Source organism: Mastigoproctus giganteus, chromosome 2, assembly GCF_048544385.1.
Source record: "Mastigoproctus giganteus isolate SK-2022 chromosome 2, ASM4854438v1, whole genome shotgun sequence".
Taxonomy (NCBI): domain Eukaryota; kingdom Metazoa; phylum Arthropoda; class Arachnida; order Uropygi; family Thelyphonidae; genus Mastigoproctus; species Mastigoproctus giganteus.
The window spans coordinates 204,627,105-204,646,010 of NC_143576.1; the positions used below are offsets into that span (position 1 = coordinate 204,627,105).

Here is an 18,906-nt window from a genome sequence, read left to right on the forward strand (position 1 = left end):
ACAAACTTCCATCCATCATTTTAGAAGTTGACAGCTTAAATAAAATCGAGGCAGAACTAGACAAACATTTGGAGTAAATGGATGGGTGAAATGGGAAGGAGTTTTTTTTTTTTTTTTGGCTGATGCTGTATAAGCTTGCTTTCTTGCATCATAAGCCTCTACTAATGCTAATTAGCATTTTAACTAGGACTGAATCATATTAAATTTTAGTTATGAAGTGATGTTCAGTTCATATAAAAATCCATGAGTTACAACTTAATCTGAAGATATCTGGAATTTTGTTCCTGGGATAGAAAGGAATTTATGGTCCTTGTCTTTTAAATCTATCCCAAAAAAGATTGTAAAGTACATTAGAAGAATTTTTCTCATTATGGCCTGCACTTGCTTACAGAAAACTTCTTTTTTTTTTGTATTTGCATAAAATCTGGATAAGAAATTCCCGCATATGAAGTTTTCCCATATACTAGGTTTGGTTTCTTAAGTCCCAATTTCAACTAATTCCAAACAATTCCAAATAATGCATTACAAATATTGTAATGCATTATTTTGCCAGGTAAAATGTTTTCCCGCATAAAAAGTTTGTGATAAAGAATACACAGTGTATTATTATAATGATGTTTTCCCATTTAATCTGTTTTTTAAATATAGAAATTCTTTACTTCTATATTTATTTCTCCCTGCGTCGACCACGTGAAGCAATTGCTGTTAAGTTCTCATGGTTCTGAATTACTTAGTGGATTGTTGCTGTATCTTATTGTAATTTTGACCTTTTAAGGTATGTTGAAAGCTGAACTTATTTATAATACTGTATTTTATTTCTGTAGATTACAATTAGTATTTTTGGTATTCTTTAAAGAATAACTGTATTTTTATGTGTCTACCATATGGGCTCTAATTATTCGTCCCTCCTTGGCAGTTTTATTTTAACGCTACAAATATTAATTATACTATATTATAATTTTCTAATTTGGAAGGTTGAACTCCATAGGAATAAAAAGAAAGGCTTTTGCATTAAAAGGAAAATTTGATGTCATAAAAACGGTGGAATGAAATCTCTCTTGCACACGAGTCAAGGTGGCAAAAAAACTTAATATGACAGTTTCTGCAGTAAATGGAATTATGTCACAAAAAGAAATGTTGAACCCAAATGACCTTATTGTTTCATGTAAAGTTAAAAGGAGGCAAACTGGAAAATATGGAGATGGCATTAGTGGTTTGGTTTAAGCAGATATCTGCTGCAAATGTTCCAGTTAATGGAAATTTGTTGAGAGAGAAGGCCATCAAAATTTCTGATAGGCTTGGAGCGGATTTCATTCCTTCCAATGGGTGGATTGATAGATTTAAGAAGAAATATGATTTAGTTTACAAAGTAATTTGCAGAGAATCGTCTAGTGTGAATATGCTACAAGTTGATGAGTGGAGTAAAAGGAAACTGCATGTTATGATCAAACAATATAGAACGTGTGATATTTTTAATGGTGACAAATTAGGACTCTTTTACAACCTACTTACTAATAAGACTTATGCATTCAAAGGACATTGCCATTGTGGTAAACTGAGTAAGGAGAAAATTACAGTGCTAGTGGGGGCTAATATGGATGGCTCAGAGACACTACCATTGCTTGTGATAGGAAAACCCAAGAAACCACTCTGTTTCAAGAATGTAAGAACGCTTCCATGTAAATACAGGAACAATAAAACAGCAAGGATGATCTGTGCTCTTTTTGATGAATATTTAAGAGCTCTAGATTCAAAGATGGCAGGAGAAAATAGTAAATTCTTTTATTTGTCGATAACTGCCTTGCTCATCCAAAACACGAGCACTTAAACAATGTCCATGTGGAGTTCTTCCGTGGGGATTCCACATCAGCTGTGCAACCAGTGGATCAGGGGGTGATCAAAGTTTTAAAGATGCATTTTTGTAAGTACCTTGTATATAAATTGCTTACCCTTGTAAAACTGAATGGAAAAACTGAAAAGTTCAAAATTTATTTGTTAGATGCAGTGCTTTATTTAGAAGCATCATGGGATATACTGAGCCCTACTGTTATAATTAATTCCTTTGAAAAGGCTGGTTCTGTGATGATATAGAAGAAAACGACGATAGTGATGAATGGGATTTCCTACAGGGTAGTTTGGGATTTACAGTAAATTTTTATGATTATGTTAATGTAGACAATGATGTTATCGCATGTGAATTGCAAAGTATTGAAGATATTTGCAATGAAGATCAAAACATGACGGATAATGAGCCTGAGCAAGATGAGCCTGCTGTACCAACATTCTGAGATGCAATGATCGGCTTCTCTTCACTGCAGCAATTAATTCATAGTGTGCCCGATGTTCCTCAGTCAGTGTTGAAATGTGTTCGGGAAATTGATTTATTCTGTATCAAGCGCTCCCCAAAATATTTGAAGCAGTCTTCTCTGGATAGCTACTTGAAAAAAATTATATAATTTTTTTTTGTACTACTTGTAATTATTGTAATTGATTTTTATCATTCTCATTACCTTTCTTCTCATTGCATCCTTGTTATAATTTTGAAATCTTATTAAATCATGACTAATAAATATTGTTTTGCATTAAATGACAATTTTTATTCTTGATAGTTTTCATACAATTCACATGTGTATCTTTTCATATTTTTTGTGTAGTTAATATTTCATACCATTAGGTCATTTTGCCTTCTGAGAAGTTCTAAACCTCCAGTCCCTTGGAAAACTTCTTATCCTGGTTTTACTGTATATAGTATGTTATATCAGTGAAAGTGTGTGTTCATGGGCTGATTTGCATGTTATGTTGGCTGGAAAATCCAGAATAATTCATGGGGGGTGTCTACCCTATAAGAAATTGGTTAACTACAGCCCTGATTGAAGAGGCCTTTAAAAATTTCTTCAGTCTCTGATGGTTTTTGAACACAAACCTCTCCAGATGAATTACGAGTGGTGAAACCGCTATACTGTCATGAAGAACTGTTTTGTAGTGATGTGACACGTTGAATAAGAGATGCAATAATATTTGTCAATATTATAGAGAGTGTTATATGTTTTAAGAAAGTTATTCCAACATTTTCAAGGAATACTAATTGAAGCTATTGGAAGATACAATAACTGATCCTTAAAGCTTGTTGCAGATATTCTTCCAGGTATGACAGGTAGGACTGCTACCTGAAAGTCTAAAATGAGCCTAAACTGGTATTCAAGTCTCACTTATGAGTGAAGTGGACCAGACTTTGGCAACATTTGGCCTTTCTGCGACAAACAGTTCCTCTGCTTACACCTTCACGATGGTGAAACTTTTAGTAAACCTGGGTGTGCCTCTTTAAGGGAATATAAGCAGAGGTCAAGATTATAAGGGAATATAAGCGAGGTCAAGATTATAAGGGAATATAAGCAGAGGTCAAGATTATAAGGGAATATAAGCAGAGGTCAAGATTATAAGGGAATATAAGCAGAGGTCAAGATTATAAGGGAATATAAGCAGAGGTCAAGGTGTGGCATCTACATCACACAGAAATGGCTGATCTTCAATTGAGGCAGTTGAAGTTGCCTCAATTGCTGATCATCTCATTTGTCCCAGTTATTTGCTCTATGGTTCTTTTCACTTTAAAAGTGGTACCAGTTCATATGTCTACTGTGATATTCCTTGTCAGAGATTCCCAATTTGGAATCTCCTTGTTTTGATCTTCTCCGGTTTAAAATCTCTATACTCTATGAAATTCGTCATTGCCTCTATCATTCTCCAAACTCTATAGATCACTCTGAACTTTTGATTTCCTTTCTTTGAAACTTTAATTTCTTCAGTTTAATAGTGAGATTTTTTCCTTGGCGAATTCAGTGTTCACAAGTCCAGCTCATCGTGGACTAATGTTATTAGTGGAGGGCCCCAGGGTTCGGTGTTAGGTCCACTGTTATTTGTATATTTATCAATGATATTGATGAAAGTATATTAGGCTTAAAGTCAAAGTTTGCAGATGATACAAAGGCTGGCAGTGTTGTTAATGACAGTAATGGAAGTGTGCTACTGTAACAGGATCTGGAAAAGTTGGGCAGATGGGCTGAGAAGTGGCAACTGAAGTTTAACATTGACAAATGCAAAGTACTGCGTATGGATAGAAGTAACCCCAGAGAAATGTACCAACTGTGTAGTACTACACTTAGGGTAGTAGAAAATGAAAAAGACCTGGGAGTAATTGTGCAGTCAGATTGAAATTTTCAGAACTGTGCAGACAGGCTGCCATAGCAAGTCATGGGGGTATTGTTAATGATATACAAGAATTTTGCCAGTAGGGAAAAGGAGGTGATAATTCTTTTGTATAAGGAAATGGTTAGGCCACATCTTGAGTACTGCATATAGGTGTAGAAGTCTCAGTTTAGGAAGGAGGGAGAGTTGCTTGTGCGAGTACAGAGAAGGGCAACAAGATTGGTGTGCGGAACAAACAGATGGTCTTACCAAGAAAGACCTAAGTTCTGCAAATTGCATAAGGCCTTGAATGGGTTGTGCAGGCTAAATTCTGATGGGATTCTTCCTCTTGCCCAGATTACGAACCTGAGAGGGCATAAATTCAAATTGTGGAAAGACAGTTATAGAATATATGTGGAAATTTGCCTTTAGCCAGCAGGTAGTTGATTGCTGGAATAAACTTCCATTTGTCATGGAAGTTGATAGCTTAAATAAATTCAAGGAAGAACTGGAGAAACATTTAAAGGGAATGGATGTGTGAAAAAGTTTTTTTTTTTTTTTTTTTTTACATAACTTGCTTTCTTGTAACACATGCCCCTACTACTACTACATAACTCCAAGTTTCATAGCATCAATGTCGACCAGGTTTTCGTACTAATGTTGCTACAAGTTAAAAAGTAGAACAAAGGTGGCACATGACTGGATAGGTTCTCTCATGCAATAACTGTATGAAATGCTAAAAAAAATGTAAAAACCATACCAAGTAAAAAAATTTTTATATTTAGAAAGGTACAGAAACTCACGGATATTTAGTAATAATTATATTTTTTTCTGTACTGAAAAAATACCTGTATGTATATTGGTGACATATTCCATGTGCTGCCCTTGTAGCCTTGCTATACTATTGATAGAATTTCATATTGGTCTGTATTACAACCCCATAGTCATAGTATCAATATCATTAATGAAAATTAAAAGCAAGGGTACTAGGACAGATCCCTAAGTGACACCACTTGTCCACATTTATGGCACTATCCATTTATAACCATTTACAACTCTGTCTACCATCAGTTAACCATCTGTTTATCCATTGTAGCATCTTACCGAGTGTAACACTTCTCCATCTTATGCACAAAGACATTCATGTGGACTTGTTTCACAGGCTTTTCTAAAATCTAAGTATCAGTTATTCTCTGCATCCAGTTCTGCCATGGCTCCCTCATTAATATCTTACCACATTGGTCAGACAAGATCTCTTAACAAAATCCCATTGTAACTCTTATAATATCATTACTATCGAAGTGACCCAGCACTGTATTCTTAAGTATAGATTCTGTATATCCTATTACAGTATTAAGACTCATGTGTCTGTAATTGTCTTTATCACTTTTGTTGGTATTAGGAACTTTACCCTAGTCTAAGGATTTGTCTTTACCTAGTCTAAGGATGTCTCTCCATTATTGTATATAGAAGTTTGTTGATCACTTTAGTCACCTCTTTCAGTATAACTAGTTGGATACCACAGCCCCAATTTGGTCGTATTTTTGCATATCAAAAATGTGTTTAATTTAATTGAACTAAGAGTCTTCTCTCCTTGAAAATGCAAAGAAACTTCTTCAAACCATCAACCCTCTGCTGTCTCCACAGATTCTGCTAGTGAACTGTAATGGACCAATACATTTCATTAAGGTAAAGAACTCTTTACCACCTGGGAAGTGTGAATATTATTTCACACTGAAATCACATTGCTTTCTTCATAAGTTAACATAATTACTATTTATATTATACCATGCAAAATTTCACTAATTCATATCAGCTGGAGAAATAAATGGCACAAAAATAAATGAGCAGCACAAGATATGCAGTAGTATGTCTCATAAAAAAAATCATAAGAAAAACTGGTTTTTCCTTTTTGTTATGAGTAGTTAAATACATAGGTTAGGCACCATAATAACAAAAATAAAAAGTTGGTTGTCCATGTATGTATCAATTTTTAGTTTTAACAGTGTGGCACTTAACTTGCTAGTCATAGACGAAAAGCTGAGATAGAGAAAATGAACTAGTCATATTTTCGCCACTTTGGCCTTTAGTCTAAGATGAAGCTACCAGTAAGTTTTTAGTCATGCCAATTGCATTCCCATATCTCTATTTGAAAAGTCCATTTTCCTTCAGATTATGCTCGTTAAGTATAATTTAAGGAAAAAAGGCTTTATCAACCTTAGTTCACACCTCTATCTTCATGGTTTAACCACTGGTCTATTTAAGCAACCTTTAATAGTTTCTCACTCTGTTATTTATTTCTTCAATTTTATTATTTTATTTTGGTTCGTTATAGGCATTGGTTTTATTTGTAATTATTATTATTTTTCAAACCTTTAATTATTCTTATTTCATTTATTTCACATTCTTTTAGTTGTCACGATGACAGGATTCTAATTAAAATTCAGAAACATTGCCTAAATAGTTTAATCAGTTTAGTGCTGATATACGTTTGTGATTGTGCCATTTTTAACATTTAGTAAACTAATTAGTTAATCCAACAATGTACATAGTGTTTTTATATCACATATTGGCTTCTGGGACTGATTGGAGACTAATTAACGCATGTGTTTGCTTATCATATGATTTTAAAAAGTCTATCAGTGATTATATTTCTCTGTTGTTTATTTCATAATGCAAATGTGAAATATATTTTTCGTTTACAGGTAAAGCATTATAAGAAGATATTTGCCTTGACATCTGCAGGTATACTGATGTTAGCAATCACTTGTGCACTTTTATACTTCTCATTTGAAACTACAGGTTCTTGGCGATTTTTATGGTCCACATATGGGTGTATGTAAGTTAAAAAAAATGTTAAGAAATTGATTTTAATTTGTAGTATTCTGTAGTAATGGTGGATACTAAGTTTTGGCTGTACTTAGTATCTGACATCATAATAGTTACTTAGCCATTTATATCCTGTATGTTATTTAAGGAAACACATGAAATAATGTATTAAGTACTGTATTATTACTTATTGTTCATTCTTTTGTTGTTTGTTTTGGATTTTAATAAATAAATAGATGACATTAGTTAGTGCATATGCATCATTGCTACATAGTTGAATTTTTCAAACAAACCAAAGTTTGTACATTGGCATCGTTATTGTAACAAAATTCATATTGTGAAATCCTTCATGAATTGCCCTCCTTGTACTTCAAATAAGTAATGTTTCCTCATTAGCGAAGGCTACTGTTACTTATTTTCAGTTGAGTACCACCATTTAGGCTGCACTATTTCAAAGCTATTTGACTTCTCATCAATGAGCAGATAGGCACCCAGAGGTATAAAGGGTGACAACCCAGTTGTGACTTATTTACACAATATGAGACGTTAAAAGGTGGGATTCTTAGACTAATAATAGTTAAGGCAGAAAGTCTCAAACTATGTAAAATTCAAGCTGACATCAGTTAGTGCTTCCATGTGCACTGTTCTTCTGTGAATTGGCTTCTATAATTCCTGCTCTCTCTTTCAAAACAGTCCCAACACATGCTGCCACCAGCCAACATCCATTTACTGCCCAACTTCAAACTCCCAGAACCAACTTTTCATCTTCCTCATTTATTCATTCAACTGCCGTTTTTTGGAACAACCTTCCTTCATATTGTCTTTCCTGAAAATTACAGTCTGCAGAAATTCAAGTCTAATGTCAACAAATATTTTCTCTCGTCTTCTCATCCTCCAACCCAAGCACGGTACTAAATACTATAGGTTCTAATACCTCTCGTGTTTGGGGTTTTCATAAAAAAAAAAAAAAAAAAAAGTGCATTTGCATCATTACTACATAGTTGAATTCTTTAGACAAACCAAAGTTTATACATTGGCCTCATTATTGTAACATCAAAACAGTGCTGTTTGAGTGGTGATACTCAACTAAAAATAAGTAACAGTAGTCTTCTCTAATGGTGAAACATTACTTATTTGTAGTATAACGAGGACAACTCATTGTGAAAGATTTCAAAATATGAGATATTAAATAATGAATAATTGTGCAATCTGATATGAAATTCTCTGAGTAGTGCAAGACAGGCTGCTAGAACAGCTCAATGATATACAGGAATTTTGCTAGCAGGGATAAGGAGGTGATTAGCTCATTGTATAAGGCAATGGTCAGTCCACGTCTTGAGTACTGCATACAGGTCTGAAGGCCTCATTTTAGGAAGGATGTGGAGCTGCTGGGACAGGTACAGAGAAAGGCAACGAGATTGGTGAGAGGAACAAAGGATGCTTTTACCAAGGAAGGCTTCATTTATGCAAATTGCAGCATCTGGAAACTAAGCACCTGTGAGGCAATCTATTTGAGGTGTTTAAGGCTTTGAATAGTTTAAGCAAACTCAATGCTGATGGGATTATTCCTCTTGCTCACTATGCACATGATGGGGCATAAATTCAAATTGAGGAAGGATGGTTGCAGAATAGATGTGTGGAACTTTGCCTTCAGCCAACTGGTGATTGATTGCTGGAACAAGCTTCCATCTGATGTTTTGGAAGTGGATAGTTTAATAAATTCAAGTAAGAACTAGACAAACTATTGTAGGGGATGTATAAGCGAATTTTTTGTTTTTTTATGTGAAAACATCTATGGCGGCACTAGAGTAAAATCGATTGGTAATGAAATTTTCGTACAAAAATGATGCAATGACATCACTTCCTGTTAGGTGGCTGTTAGATTATAAATGACGAAATGACATCACTTCCTAAATGACACTAATGATGCTAACTGAGTCACTAACATTGGTTTGGTAGAGTAAGTAGTTGATTCAGTAGAGTAGGTTCATACTAATATATGGAAATGTCATCACTTCCTAAATGGTGCCAACTCAGCCACTAATGTGATTCGGTAGAGTAAGTGCATAGTAATATTATGCAAGAAAGCAGCTAGTAATATTATGCAAGAATAAAATACAGACATTAATAAAATCTGCTTCTCAAGATTTTGATCAACATCAACCTTCTAAGTAGCGTAACTAAATGAGTTTCAGTCAAACTATTTAAACAGTTTTACTGTAGTGCCGCCATAGATGTTTTCACATAAAATAAAACACCTTACATGTGTACAGTGTACGCACAAAAGAACACATGCGTCAGTACACACACTGCTTTTTTTTGGCTGATGCTGTATAAGCTTCCTTTCTTGCTTCATTTGCCACTATTAATACTAATACTAATCAACTTGCAACTCATACATTCTTCATGAAAAATGGAAGATAAATTGATTTAGGAATAGTGCTCATAAAGGAGGCAAAAAAATCAGACATGGTTAAAATGATTAGTTATGTACCTGAAGAGCATAAAAACTTTTATCAAGAATTGTTCATTTGGCCATCTACTCCAGAGAGAGATGATGATTAGGTAATTTTTTCTTTTTTATTAGTTCAAAGATTTATTTTCAAATAAATTGTAATATGTTAAATGTATTTAGCTTGTTTTCTCCCTTACCTATCAAGAAGTAATTAAAAAAATTTATTTTATGCATATTTTAAATTTAAAAAAATCCTAGTGCCAAAACCTGCTATTTGTTAAAAGGGCATCAGTCCATAACTTTCAAAATTCAATTGAAAATTAGTAATTTTCAGTTTTTTTTTTTTTAGTGGTAAGTGATAAATATGAAAAGAGTAAAGAAATACACACTATTAGAACTTTTGAATAAGAATTTTGTATTACTTAAAAACTTTTTTTTTTTTTTTTTTAATTTCCCAAAAACGGCAATTTCTTGATACATGCCTTTTTAATAAGTAGTGATTGAGATATTGATGATGATCATTCTTATTATTGTAAAGCTGTTCTGTTTTTTTTTCTTTCTATGAGGGCTGTCCCAGAACGACAGTAGTAGAGATAACTGTGGCACTTAATTTTATTGAGGCAACTGTTTGTACAAAATTGATGTAGATATCAACTATTTTTGACATAATTGTCAAAGTAATTGAGTCAGTTATCCTATTGAAAGATCCATTGCCGATTCTGTGGTGAGTTTCATCTTAAAGAAACTCAACTTGTCAAACTCAAACTTCTGGCCAGCAAAGTTATTCTTTATAAAGTTTCAGGAACATTGGATAATACTAGTCATCCACCATATGTCTGGACAGTATGGTGGATGACTTAGCACCTCCCAGCTATGTCACTTCTGAAAGGCACAAGTTTTAACAGATATGTGAGAGGAGTGTTGTCATGCAACTAAATCACCTCATCATACAGTAGTGTAGATTTCTTCCTGCAGATTGCTGTTCATAAACTTTCAAGAGTTACATAATAGTTACTGTACACATTCATGCTCCACAGTCTAAGACACCAACAAGAATCACATCTCATAAGTCCTAAAACTAGAGGGTGCTAAGAATCTCTGGGTACGATCAGGCTGCCACACGGAAACTGAACTTGTCCTGTTACAATGTAAGATTGCTCATCGGTGAAGACAGGATATTGGAGCTGGAAAAGGAATTAGAAAATGTGAATTGGAATATCATCGGTTTGGCTGAAACAAGAAGAAGAAATGAATCGCTTATAAGTTTATCAAGTGGAAATCTGCTGTACACCAGTGGAAATAGTGAAAGGAGCGAAGGTGGAGTTGGCTTTCTGGTCCATAAAGATATAAAAAACAACATTTTGGAATTCAAAAGTATATCACCAAGGGTGTCAAGACTACTACTCACGATTTATATGAGGTATAAGCTAAAGGTTATAATGATTTATGCACCAACATCAAGCCATGATGATGAAGAGGTTCAAGAATTGTACACTGAAATTGAGAGCCTTCTAGATGAATAGAAAACTCGCTACACTATCATTATGGGGGACTTCAATGATAAGGTTGGAAAGAGACAAAACAGTGCAGAAAGGGGAATTATAGGAAATTTTGGAATTGGTGAAAGAAATGAAAGAGGTGAAAGACTTGTGGAATTTGCAGAATCTCGAGGATTATCAGTAATGAACACTTTTTTTTCAAGAAAAAGGTGAACAGAAAGTGGACATGGAAGAGTCCAAATGGATTAACAACTAATGAAATCGACTTCATCCTCACTAACAGACGACGTATCGTGAATGATGTTACCGTCCTGAACAAGGTAAAAGTTGGAAGTGATCACAGAATGGTAAGATGGACACTTGATATAGATGTAAGAAAAGAAAAAACTGACTCGAGTAAATAATACGAAGGTCTTTGAGATAACAGAAAAGGAGAAAAAGCAGTATGTACTGCAACTTAAGAACAAGTTTGAGCTTCTGCAGACAGCTCAGGACCAAGATATCGATGAGGAATATTACAACTTTCTGAAAGTGATAAGGCCCAAGAAACCTATAGGTAAAAAGAAATCCAAAGAAGAAAAAATTAGTCAAGAAACACTTGTCACGATGAACCGAAGATGACAAATGAAGAGCAAGATAAACACTAACAAGGAGAAAATTGAGTATACTGAGTTATATAAAGCCATTAGAAAGAAACTCAGAGAGGACATAAGAAGATTTAACACAAGAAAAGGAGAACAAGCATTAATGGAAATCAAAGGACTTAAATCAGCAGCCATACAGAAAGACAAATGAAACTGAAGAATAGTGTTGGTGTACTTATAAATAGCAGAGAAGGCATAATTCAAATAGCAGAAGACTACTATAGAGAATTACAAAGGAGCGAGGGAATGATGCCAGCAGTGGGGAAGATTGATCGCAAATTAGTAACACATACGACATACCTGATATCCTTCCTGATGAGGTAGAACATGCGTTGAAGAAAATGAAGAATCAGAAAGCCCTGGGGTAAGATGAAGTTACTGTAGAGTTGTTAAAATTGGGAGGAAGATACATGGCACAAAAACTGGCAAGACTCTTCACAAAATGTATTAGAAAAGGTGTGTGATGCCTAAGGAGTGGAATAATGCAATCATAGTTTGCTGCATAAGAAAGGAGATAAATCAGAAATTGAAAAATACAGATCAATTAGCTTGTTATCCCACATCTACAAGTTGTTCAAAAAGGTCATTACTAACAGATCAGAATGAATACTTGAAGAGAATCAACCAAAAGAGCAAGCTGGCTTTAGGACAGGATTCTCAACTATGGATCACCTTTACGTAATATCACAGCTAATGGAGAAAGCAAATGAATATAAAACACCATTATGCCTAGAATTTGTGGATTATGAAAAGGCATTTGACTCCATACAGCATAAGGCAATGTTTCGAGTACTGGAAAGACAAGGCGTAGATACCCCATATATTATGATTTTGAAGAAAATATATGAGAATGCTACCTCCTTTATTAGACTAGACAAAGACAGTAGCAAATTTAAAATTGAGAAAGAGGTTCGACAAGGAGACACAATATCTCCAAAGTTGTTTACTGCTGCCTTTGGGGAAGCTTTCAGAAGATTAGACTGGTCGCAGAAAGGAGTCGATGTGAATGGATAGTAACTAAACCATTTACGATTTGCAGATGACATTGTGGTCATAAGCCACAATCCCAAAGAATTAGAGGAAAATCTTAATCAGTTATGCAGAGTTAGTAAGGATTTTGGACTAAAGATGAATATGGCTAAAACAAAGTAATGGACAGTTAGCATTAGTATTGGCATATGATGCAAGAAAGCAAGCTTATGCAGCATCAGCCAAAAAAAAAAAAAAAAAAACCTTTCACTTCACCCCTCCATTCATTCGAAATACCTGTCCAGCTGAGCCTTAAATTTATTTAGGCTATCAACTTCCACAACAAGGGATGGAAGTCTGTTCCACCAACCAACTACCCGCTGGCTAAAGGCAAATTTCCGCACATCTATCCTACATCTGTCTTTCCTCAATTTGAATTTATGCCCTCTCAGGTGATTATTCTGAGCAAGAGGCAGTATCCCATCAGCATTGAGCATGCTCAAACCATTCAAGGCTTTGTACACCTCTATCAGATCACGTCGCCGATGCCTAGTCTCCAGACACTGTAATTTGCAAAACTTAAGCCTTTATTCGTAAGAGCAACCCTTTGTTCCGTTCACTAACCTTGTTGCCCTTCTCTGTACTCATTCCAGCCGCTCTACATCCTTCTTGAAATGAGGCCTCCAAACCTGTATACAATATAGTTATGCCATAGAAAGGGATAAAATGATTGAAGGAGCAGTAATAGAAAAGGTGGAGTCATGCACTTATCTGGGACAGGTCGTTAGCTGTAATAATGATAAATGGCTGGAAGTCAGAAGAATAAATTTTGGATGGATAGCGTTCAGGAAATATAGTCACATACTGAGGAGCAATATACCAATTTGTCTGAAACGTAAAATAATGAACCAATGTATACTCCCCACCATGACATATGGAAGTGAAACTTGGGCACTCTCCAAAAGAATGGAAGAGAAGCTGAGAACTACACAGCGAAAAATGGAATGAATGATATTGGGAATCAGACTGTTAGATAACACATGAATTAGGCAGCAAACTCAAGTAAAGGACATTCTTATCAGAACTAAAATGGTCTTGGACAGGAAGGACAAATAGCTCAAAGACATGATGACAAATGGACTAAGAGAATAACAGAATGGCACCCAAGAGGAGCTAGAAGAAAACCTGGAAGACAACAACGGAGATGGACAGATGAAATTCATGAGTTTTTGGGTAGTAAATGGATGTCCATTTGACAATGTTAAACTTTAGTTGCCACTTCTCAGCCCATCTACCCATCTTTTCTAGATCCTATTGCAGCAGCATACTGTCATTACTGTTATTAACAACCCTGCCAACCTTTGTATCATCTGCAAAATTTGACATTAAGCTTGATATACCTTGATAAATATATTCAAAACAACAGTGGGCCCAACACTGAACCCTGAGGGACACCACTAATAACATTAGTCCACGTAGAGCAGTACCCATTGATCACCACTCTGTCTTCTCCTACTCAACCATCCTTTTATCCATTGTAGCAACTTTTTCTTAATGCCATACTGCTACAATTTGTACAATAGTCTTCCATATGCAACAGTATCAGAAGCTTTCCTGAAATCCAAGTATATGATATCAAAATTATTTTTTTTGCATCTAGTTCCTTTGTGACTACATCATTGTATCCAATCAAATTGGTCGGATAAGACTTCCCCTTGATAAACCCATGCTGTGTCTGAATTATTACTGCTGTCTTGTCTAGATGATCCTGCAATGCTTCTTTAACCAGTGACTCCATTATTTTCTCTGGAACAGAAGTCAAACTAACAGGTCTGTAATACTCATGTCACCCTTTGATCCCCCTTTGTGAATTGGAAATACATTTGCACATCTCCAGTCCTTGGGGACTTCCCCTGAGTCCAAGGATGCTTTCATAATTATGGCTAAGGGTTTGCTTACTTCCTTTGTTGCCTTTGCTTCCCATCCACACCAGTTGCCTTTCTTATGTTTAACTTGTGACCTGACTGTAATCAGGTCACAAAGGAGGTTCGGCAGGCGAAGGCAGATTACGAGAAATCTTTGGCAAAAGATGCTAAGAAAAACAGCAAGGATTTCTTTACTTATATAAACTCTAAAAGGAAGGGGATGAATATGATTGGTCCACTTGACATCGATGGTTCGACTGTTGATGATCCTGCTCAGATAGCAAACAAACTGAATGAGTATTTTGCATCTACATTCACACGTGAGGAATTATTACAATTTGAAAATGGAAGAAGGTTATCAAATTGTAGCAGTGTGCTTAATGATTTTGTAATAACTGAGAGCAAAGTGGAGGAGAAATTGTTGAAGTTAAACATAAGAAAGGCACCTGGGGTGGATGGGATCTATCCAGTTATTTTAAAGGAGGCGGCAAAGCAACTAAGCAAACCCTTAGCCATAATTATGAGAGCATCCTTGGACTCAGGGGAGGTTCCCACGGACTGGAGATGTGCAAATGTGTCCCCAATTCACAAAGGTGGATCGAAGGGTGACACGAGTAATTACAGACCAGTTAGTTTAACTTCTGTTCCGGGTAAAATAATGGAGTCGCTGGTTAAAGATGCATTGCAGGATCATCTAGACAAGACTGCAGCAATAATTCAAACACAGCATGGGTTTGTTAAGGGAAAGTCTTGTCTGACAAATTTGATTGGTTATTATGATGTGGTCACAAAGGAACTGGATGCAAAAAATAATTTTGATATCATATACTTGGATTTCAGGAAAGCTTTTGACACTGTTGCGCATGGAAGACTACTGTACAAATTGGAGCAGAATGGTATTAAGGGTAAGTTGCTACAATGGATAAAAGGATGGTTAAGTGGGAGAAGACAGAGGGTGGTAATCAATGGGTGCTGCTCTTCGTGGACTAATGTTATTAGTGGAGTCACACAGGGTTCGGTGTTGGGTCCACTGTTGTTTTGTGTATTTATCAATGATATTGATGAAGGTATATCAGGCTTAATGTCGAAGTTTGCAGATGACACAAAGGTTGGCAGGGTTGTTAATGACAGTAATGGCAGTGTGCTACTGCAACAGGATCTAGATAATTTGGGCAGATGGGCTAAGAAGTGGCAACTGAAGTTCAACCTTGACAAATGCAAAGTACTGCATATGGGTAGAAGTAACCCCAGAGAAACGTACCAACTGTGTGGTACTACACTTAAGGTGTTAGAAAATGAAAAAGACCTGGGAGTAATTGTGCAGTCAGATATGAAGTTTTCTGAGCAGTGCAGACAGGCTGCTAGGGCGGGTCATGGGGTTTTGTCAATGATATATAGGAATTTTGCTAGCAGGGAAAAGGAGGTGATTGTCGCTCTGTATAAGGCAATGGTCAGGCCACGCCTTGAGTACTGCGTACAGGTCTGGAGGCCTCATTTTAGGAAGGATGTAGATTTGCTTGAGCGTGTACAGAGAAGAGCAACACGATTGGTGAGGGGAATGAAGGGATTCTCTTACCAAGAGAGGCTTAAGTTCTGCAAATTGCAGTGGCTGGAGACTAGGCACCTGCGCGGTGATCTGATTGAGGTCTATAAGGCCTTGAATGGGTTGAGCACGCTGAATTCTGATGGGATCCTTCCACTTGTTCGGATTACCAACCTACGGGGACATAAGTTCAAATTAAGAAAGGAGAGATGTAGAATAGATGTGCGGAAATTTGCCTTTAGCCAGCGGGTGGTTAATTGCTGGAACAAACTTCCATCTGTCGTTGTGGAAGTTGATAGGTTAAATAAATTTAAGGAGGAACTGGATAGGCATTTGGAGGGAATGGTGTGATTTTTTTTTTTTTTTTTTTGGCTGATGCTGCATAAGCTCCTACACTTGCTTTCTTGCATCATGTGCCACTACTACTACTACTTCAATAATTTCTCCTCCACTTTGCTCTCAGTTATTACAAAATCATTTAACTCCTTGTTAAAGTTTGATAAACATCTGGTCCTCTCCTCCTTGAATAATTCCTCATGTGAATGTAGATGCAAAATATTCATTTAGTTCGTAGCTATCTGAGAATGATCATCTACAGTCAAACCATTGATATCAAGTGGACCAATCTGATTCATCCCCTTCCTTTTAGTTTATATAAGTAAAGAAGTCTTTGCTGTTTTTCTTTGCATCCTTTGCCAAATATTTTTCATAATCTACCTTCACTTGCCTAACCTCCATAGTGACTTGATTACAGACTAGCTTGTATCTACCATAGGCTTCTGTGTCGCCTGACAATTTGTGCATCCCATGCATTTTTCTTCTCTGCCACAAGTCTCATTAGTTCATTTGACATCCATTTGGGCCTGAACCTATAGCAGTATTTCTTAGTCGGAACAAAAAGCCTAGTAGCTTTCAAAATCACTTCCTTGAATGCTTCCCATTTAGAAAATGCTGTTGGTAACATCATCAGTTGGTCCCACTGTGTAGAACCTAAAAAATCTCTGAGACCTTTTAATATTATAATACTTTTTATATATTTATAAAAATAATAATAATATAATACTTTTAATATTATAACCCTGTTCCTAGTTATACTTTAGTTTCCTGTACTTCCAAACATGTACTTCCATGACTATTACTGTTAATAATAGAAAGATAGTTTTGTGAAATCTCCATGTTTTTAGTTATTTAACTTATCACAATGATTGTTATATAGCCATTTTAAGATTTTAACATAGTTGTTATTGTTTTAACTATATTTTGCACTTTTAATAAATTCATAAAAAAACATTCTACCTCTGAATTACAGCATTAAAATTAGAAGTCAGCCCATTCATCAAACTTAGTAATATCTATTTTACTATGCATTGGGAAAATCTGTATAGTGCTTATCCAGTTCTAAAACAGTTGACAGTTATATATATCTCTAAAGTAGTCACCTCCTGCCACTTCCACCCATCCCTCTCTGGGCTATCTCCACCATGTGACAAGTCATTTCAAGAATGGGGAAAATCCACTCACAGCAAACCATCAACTTCGGCAAGCCTTAAATGCTTAATATGATTCTTATATGTGGATTGCTCAGTATGCTCAAAACTGACCATGTTGATGTTGCTCTTGTGGCCTCAAGACTATCTGCTTTCTGATGAGAGGCCAGTAAATCTTAGAGCAGTTTGCTCTAGCAAAAAGTGTCTTAGCAGACTGCTTTAAGGTTCAAATGGAGCAGATGCCCTATTTGAAAATTGATTTGCCAAATTTGCTCATATATATGGTACATACACTGCACTTTCAGTGTATTGTTTCGAATGCAAATACAGTGAAACCTCCCTTAATGGATACCTCTCTGAACTAAACAACTCTTGTGGACACTCAGGCTTAGATCTTAGCCAGAACTATTAAAAATTAAAATTGCATATTAGACGACCTCTCCAAAATGGGCATTTTCACTGATACACTTTAATAGGTGTCCTTTTGATATTTTCAATGTTCCTAGACAGGACACTCAAGGATAATTGACACAGATGGGCATTTTCATATATTCAAATGCAAATTGCTTCAAATGCTTCATTGCAAATTTCTGGTCAACAGCAATTTGCAATGAAGGCAAATAAGGTATACATCATTATAATAATACTAATTAGACTTGTGATAGCCGTGGATTACTCACGTAACAGGTAGCACAATGTGTTACTCTGACCACTGCTGAAAATGAATGTTTAAAAACTTATTTGGACTCTCCAGTGCAGTTCTGCTGTTGCACATCACTTATCAAGGCAATAAAAATTGTAAAAACTGAGAAATGCTGTTTCCAGAATTTTAGAGAGAGAGACTGTACTGTAGTAAGTACAGGATTCAATTTGTGGTATGTAAATATGAAAAGAAAAAAAAAAAAAAAAAAAGTGAGAATACAGCTATAATAATAATAAAACTCTGTATCTATGAATACAAATTGGAAACCACTTCCAAATGATAGATGATAACTTCAAGTTTTGTTTCACCAATTGAAAAATGCACACACTGCAGTAGATGGCATCATAATTGCAAACTGCAATCAGATGTAATTTTCCAATCCCTGAGAAAGTGCAGTGCATACTTTAATTCAACAAGCTGCAGTCTGCCACTGCTGTTATGTGTAAATTTCAAGCACAGTTTATAAAGAAACCACCTAGTAAACCAAAGGTTCTGCAGTGACACGAAAATTTATAAAGGACACTTATTTGTGCAATCCTTCTAGTTGAAGTAGTGGCCAAAAAATCAGTGAGCAGTGGAGGTGGTTTGAGGAAGTTTAACGCAAAACCCAGGGAAATCCATATAACATATCTTTAGCTTAACATGTCAATGTCAGGAGTGTGTAACATGT

General features: G+C 35.6%; 1 protein-coding gene across 1 annotated transcript in view; it reads left to right on the forward strand.

Annotated features, from left to right (window-relative positions):
- The window catches only part of PIG-U (phosphatidylinositol glycan anchor biosynthesis class U), a 181,808-nt gene that overhangs the window by 104,867 nt on the left and 58,035 nt on the right, over positions 1 to 18,906 (forward strand). Inside the window, exon 8 of the mRNA XM_090390140.1 lies at positions 6,888 to 7,021. Coding sequence (XP_090246266.1) covers positions 6,888 to 7,021 — 134 coding nt within the window. The remainder of the gene's footprint in view (positions 1 to 6,887; positions 7,022 to 18,906) is intronic.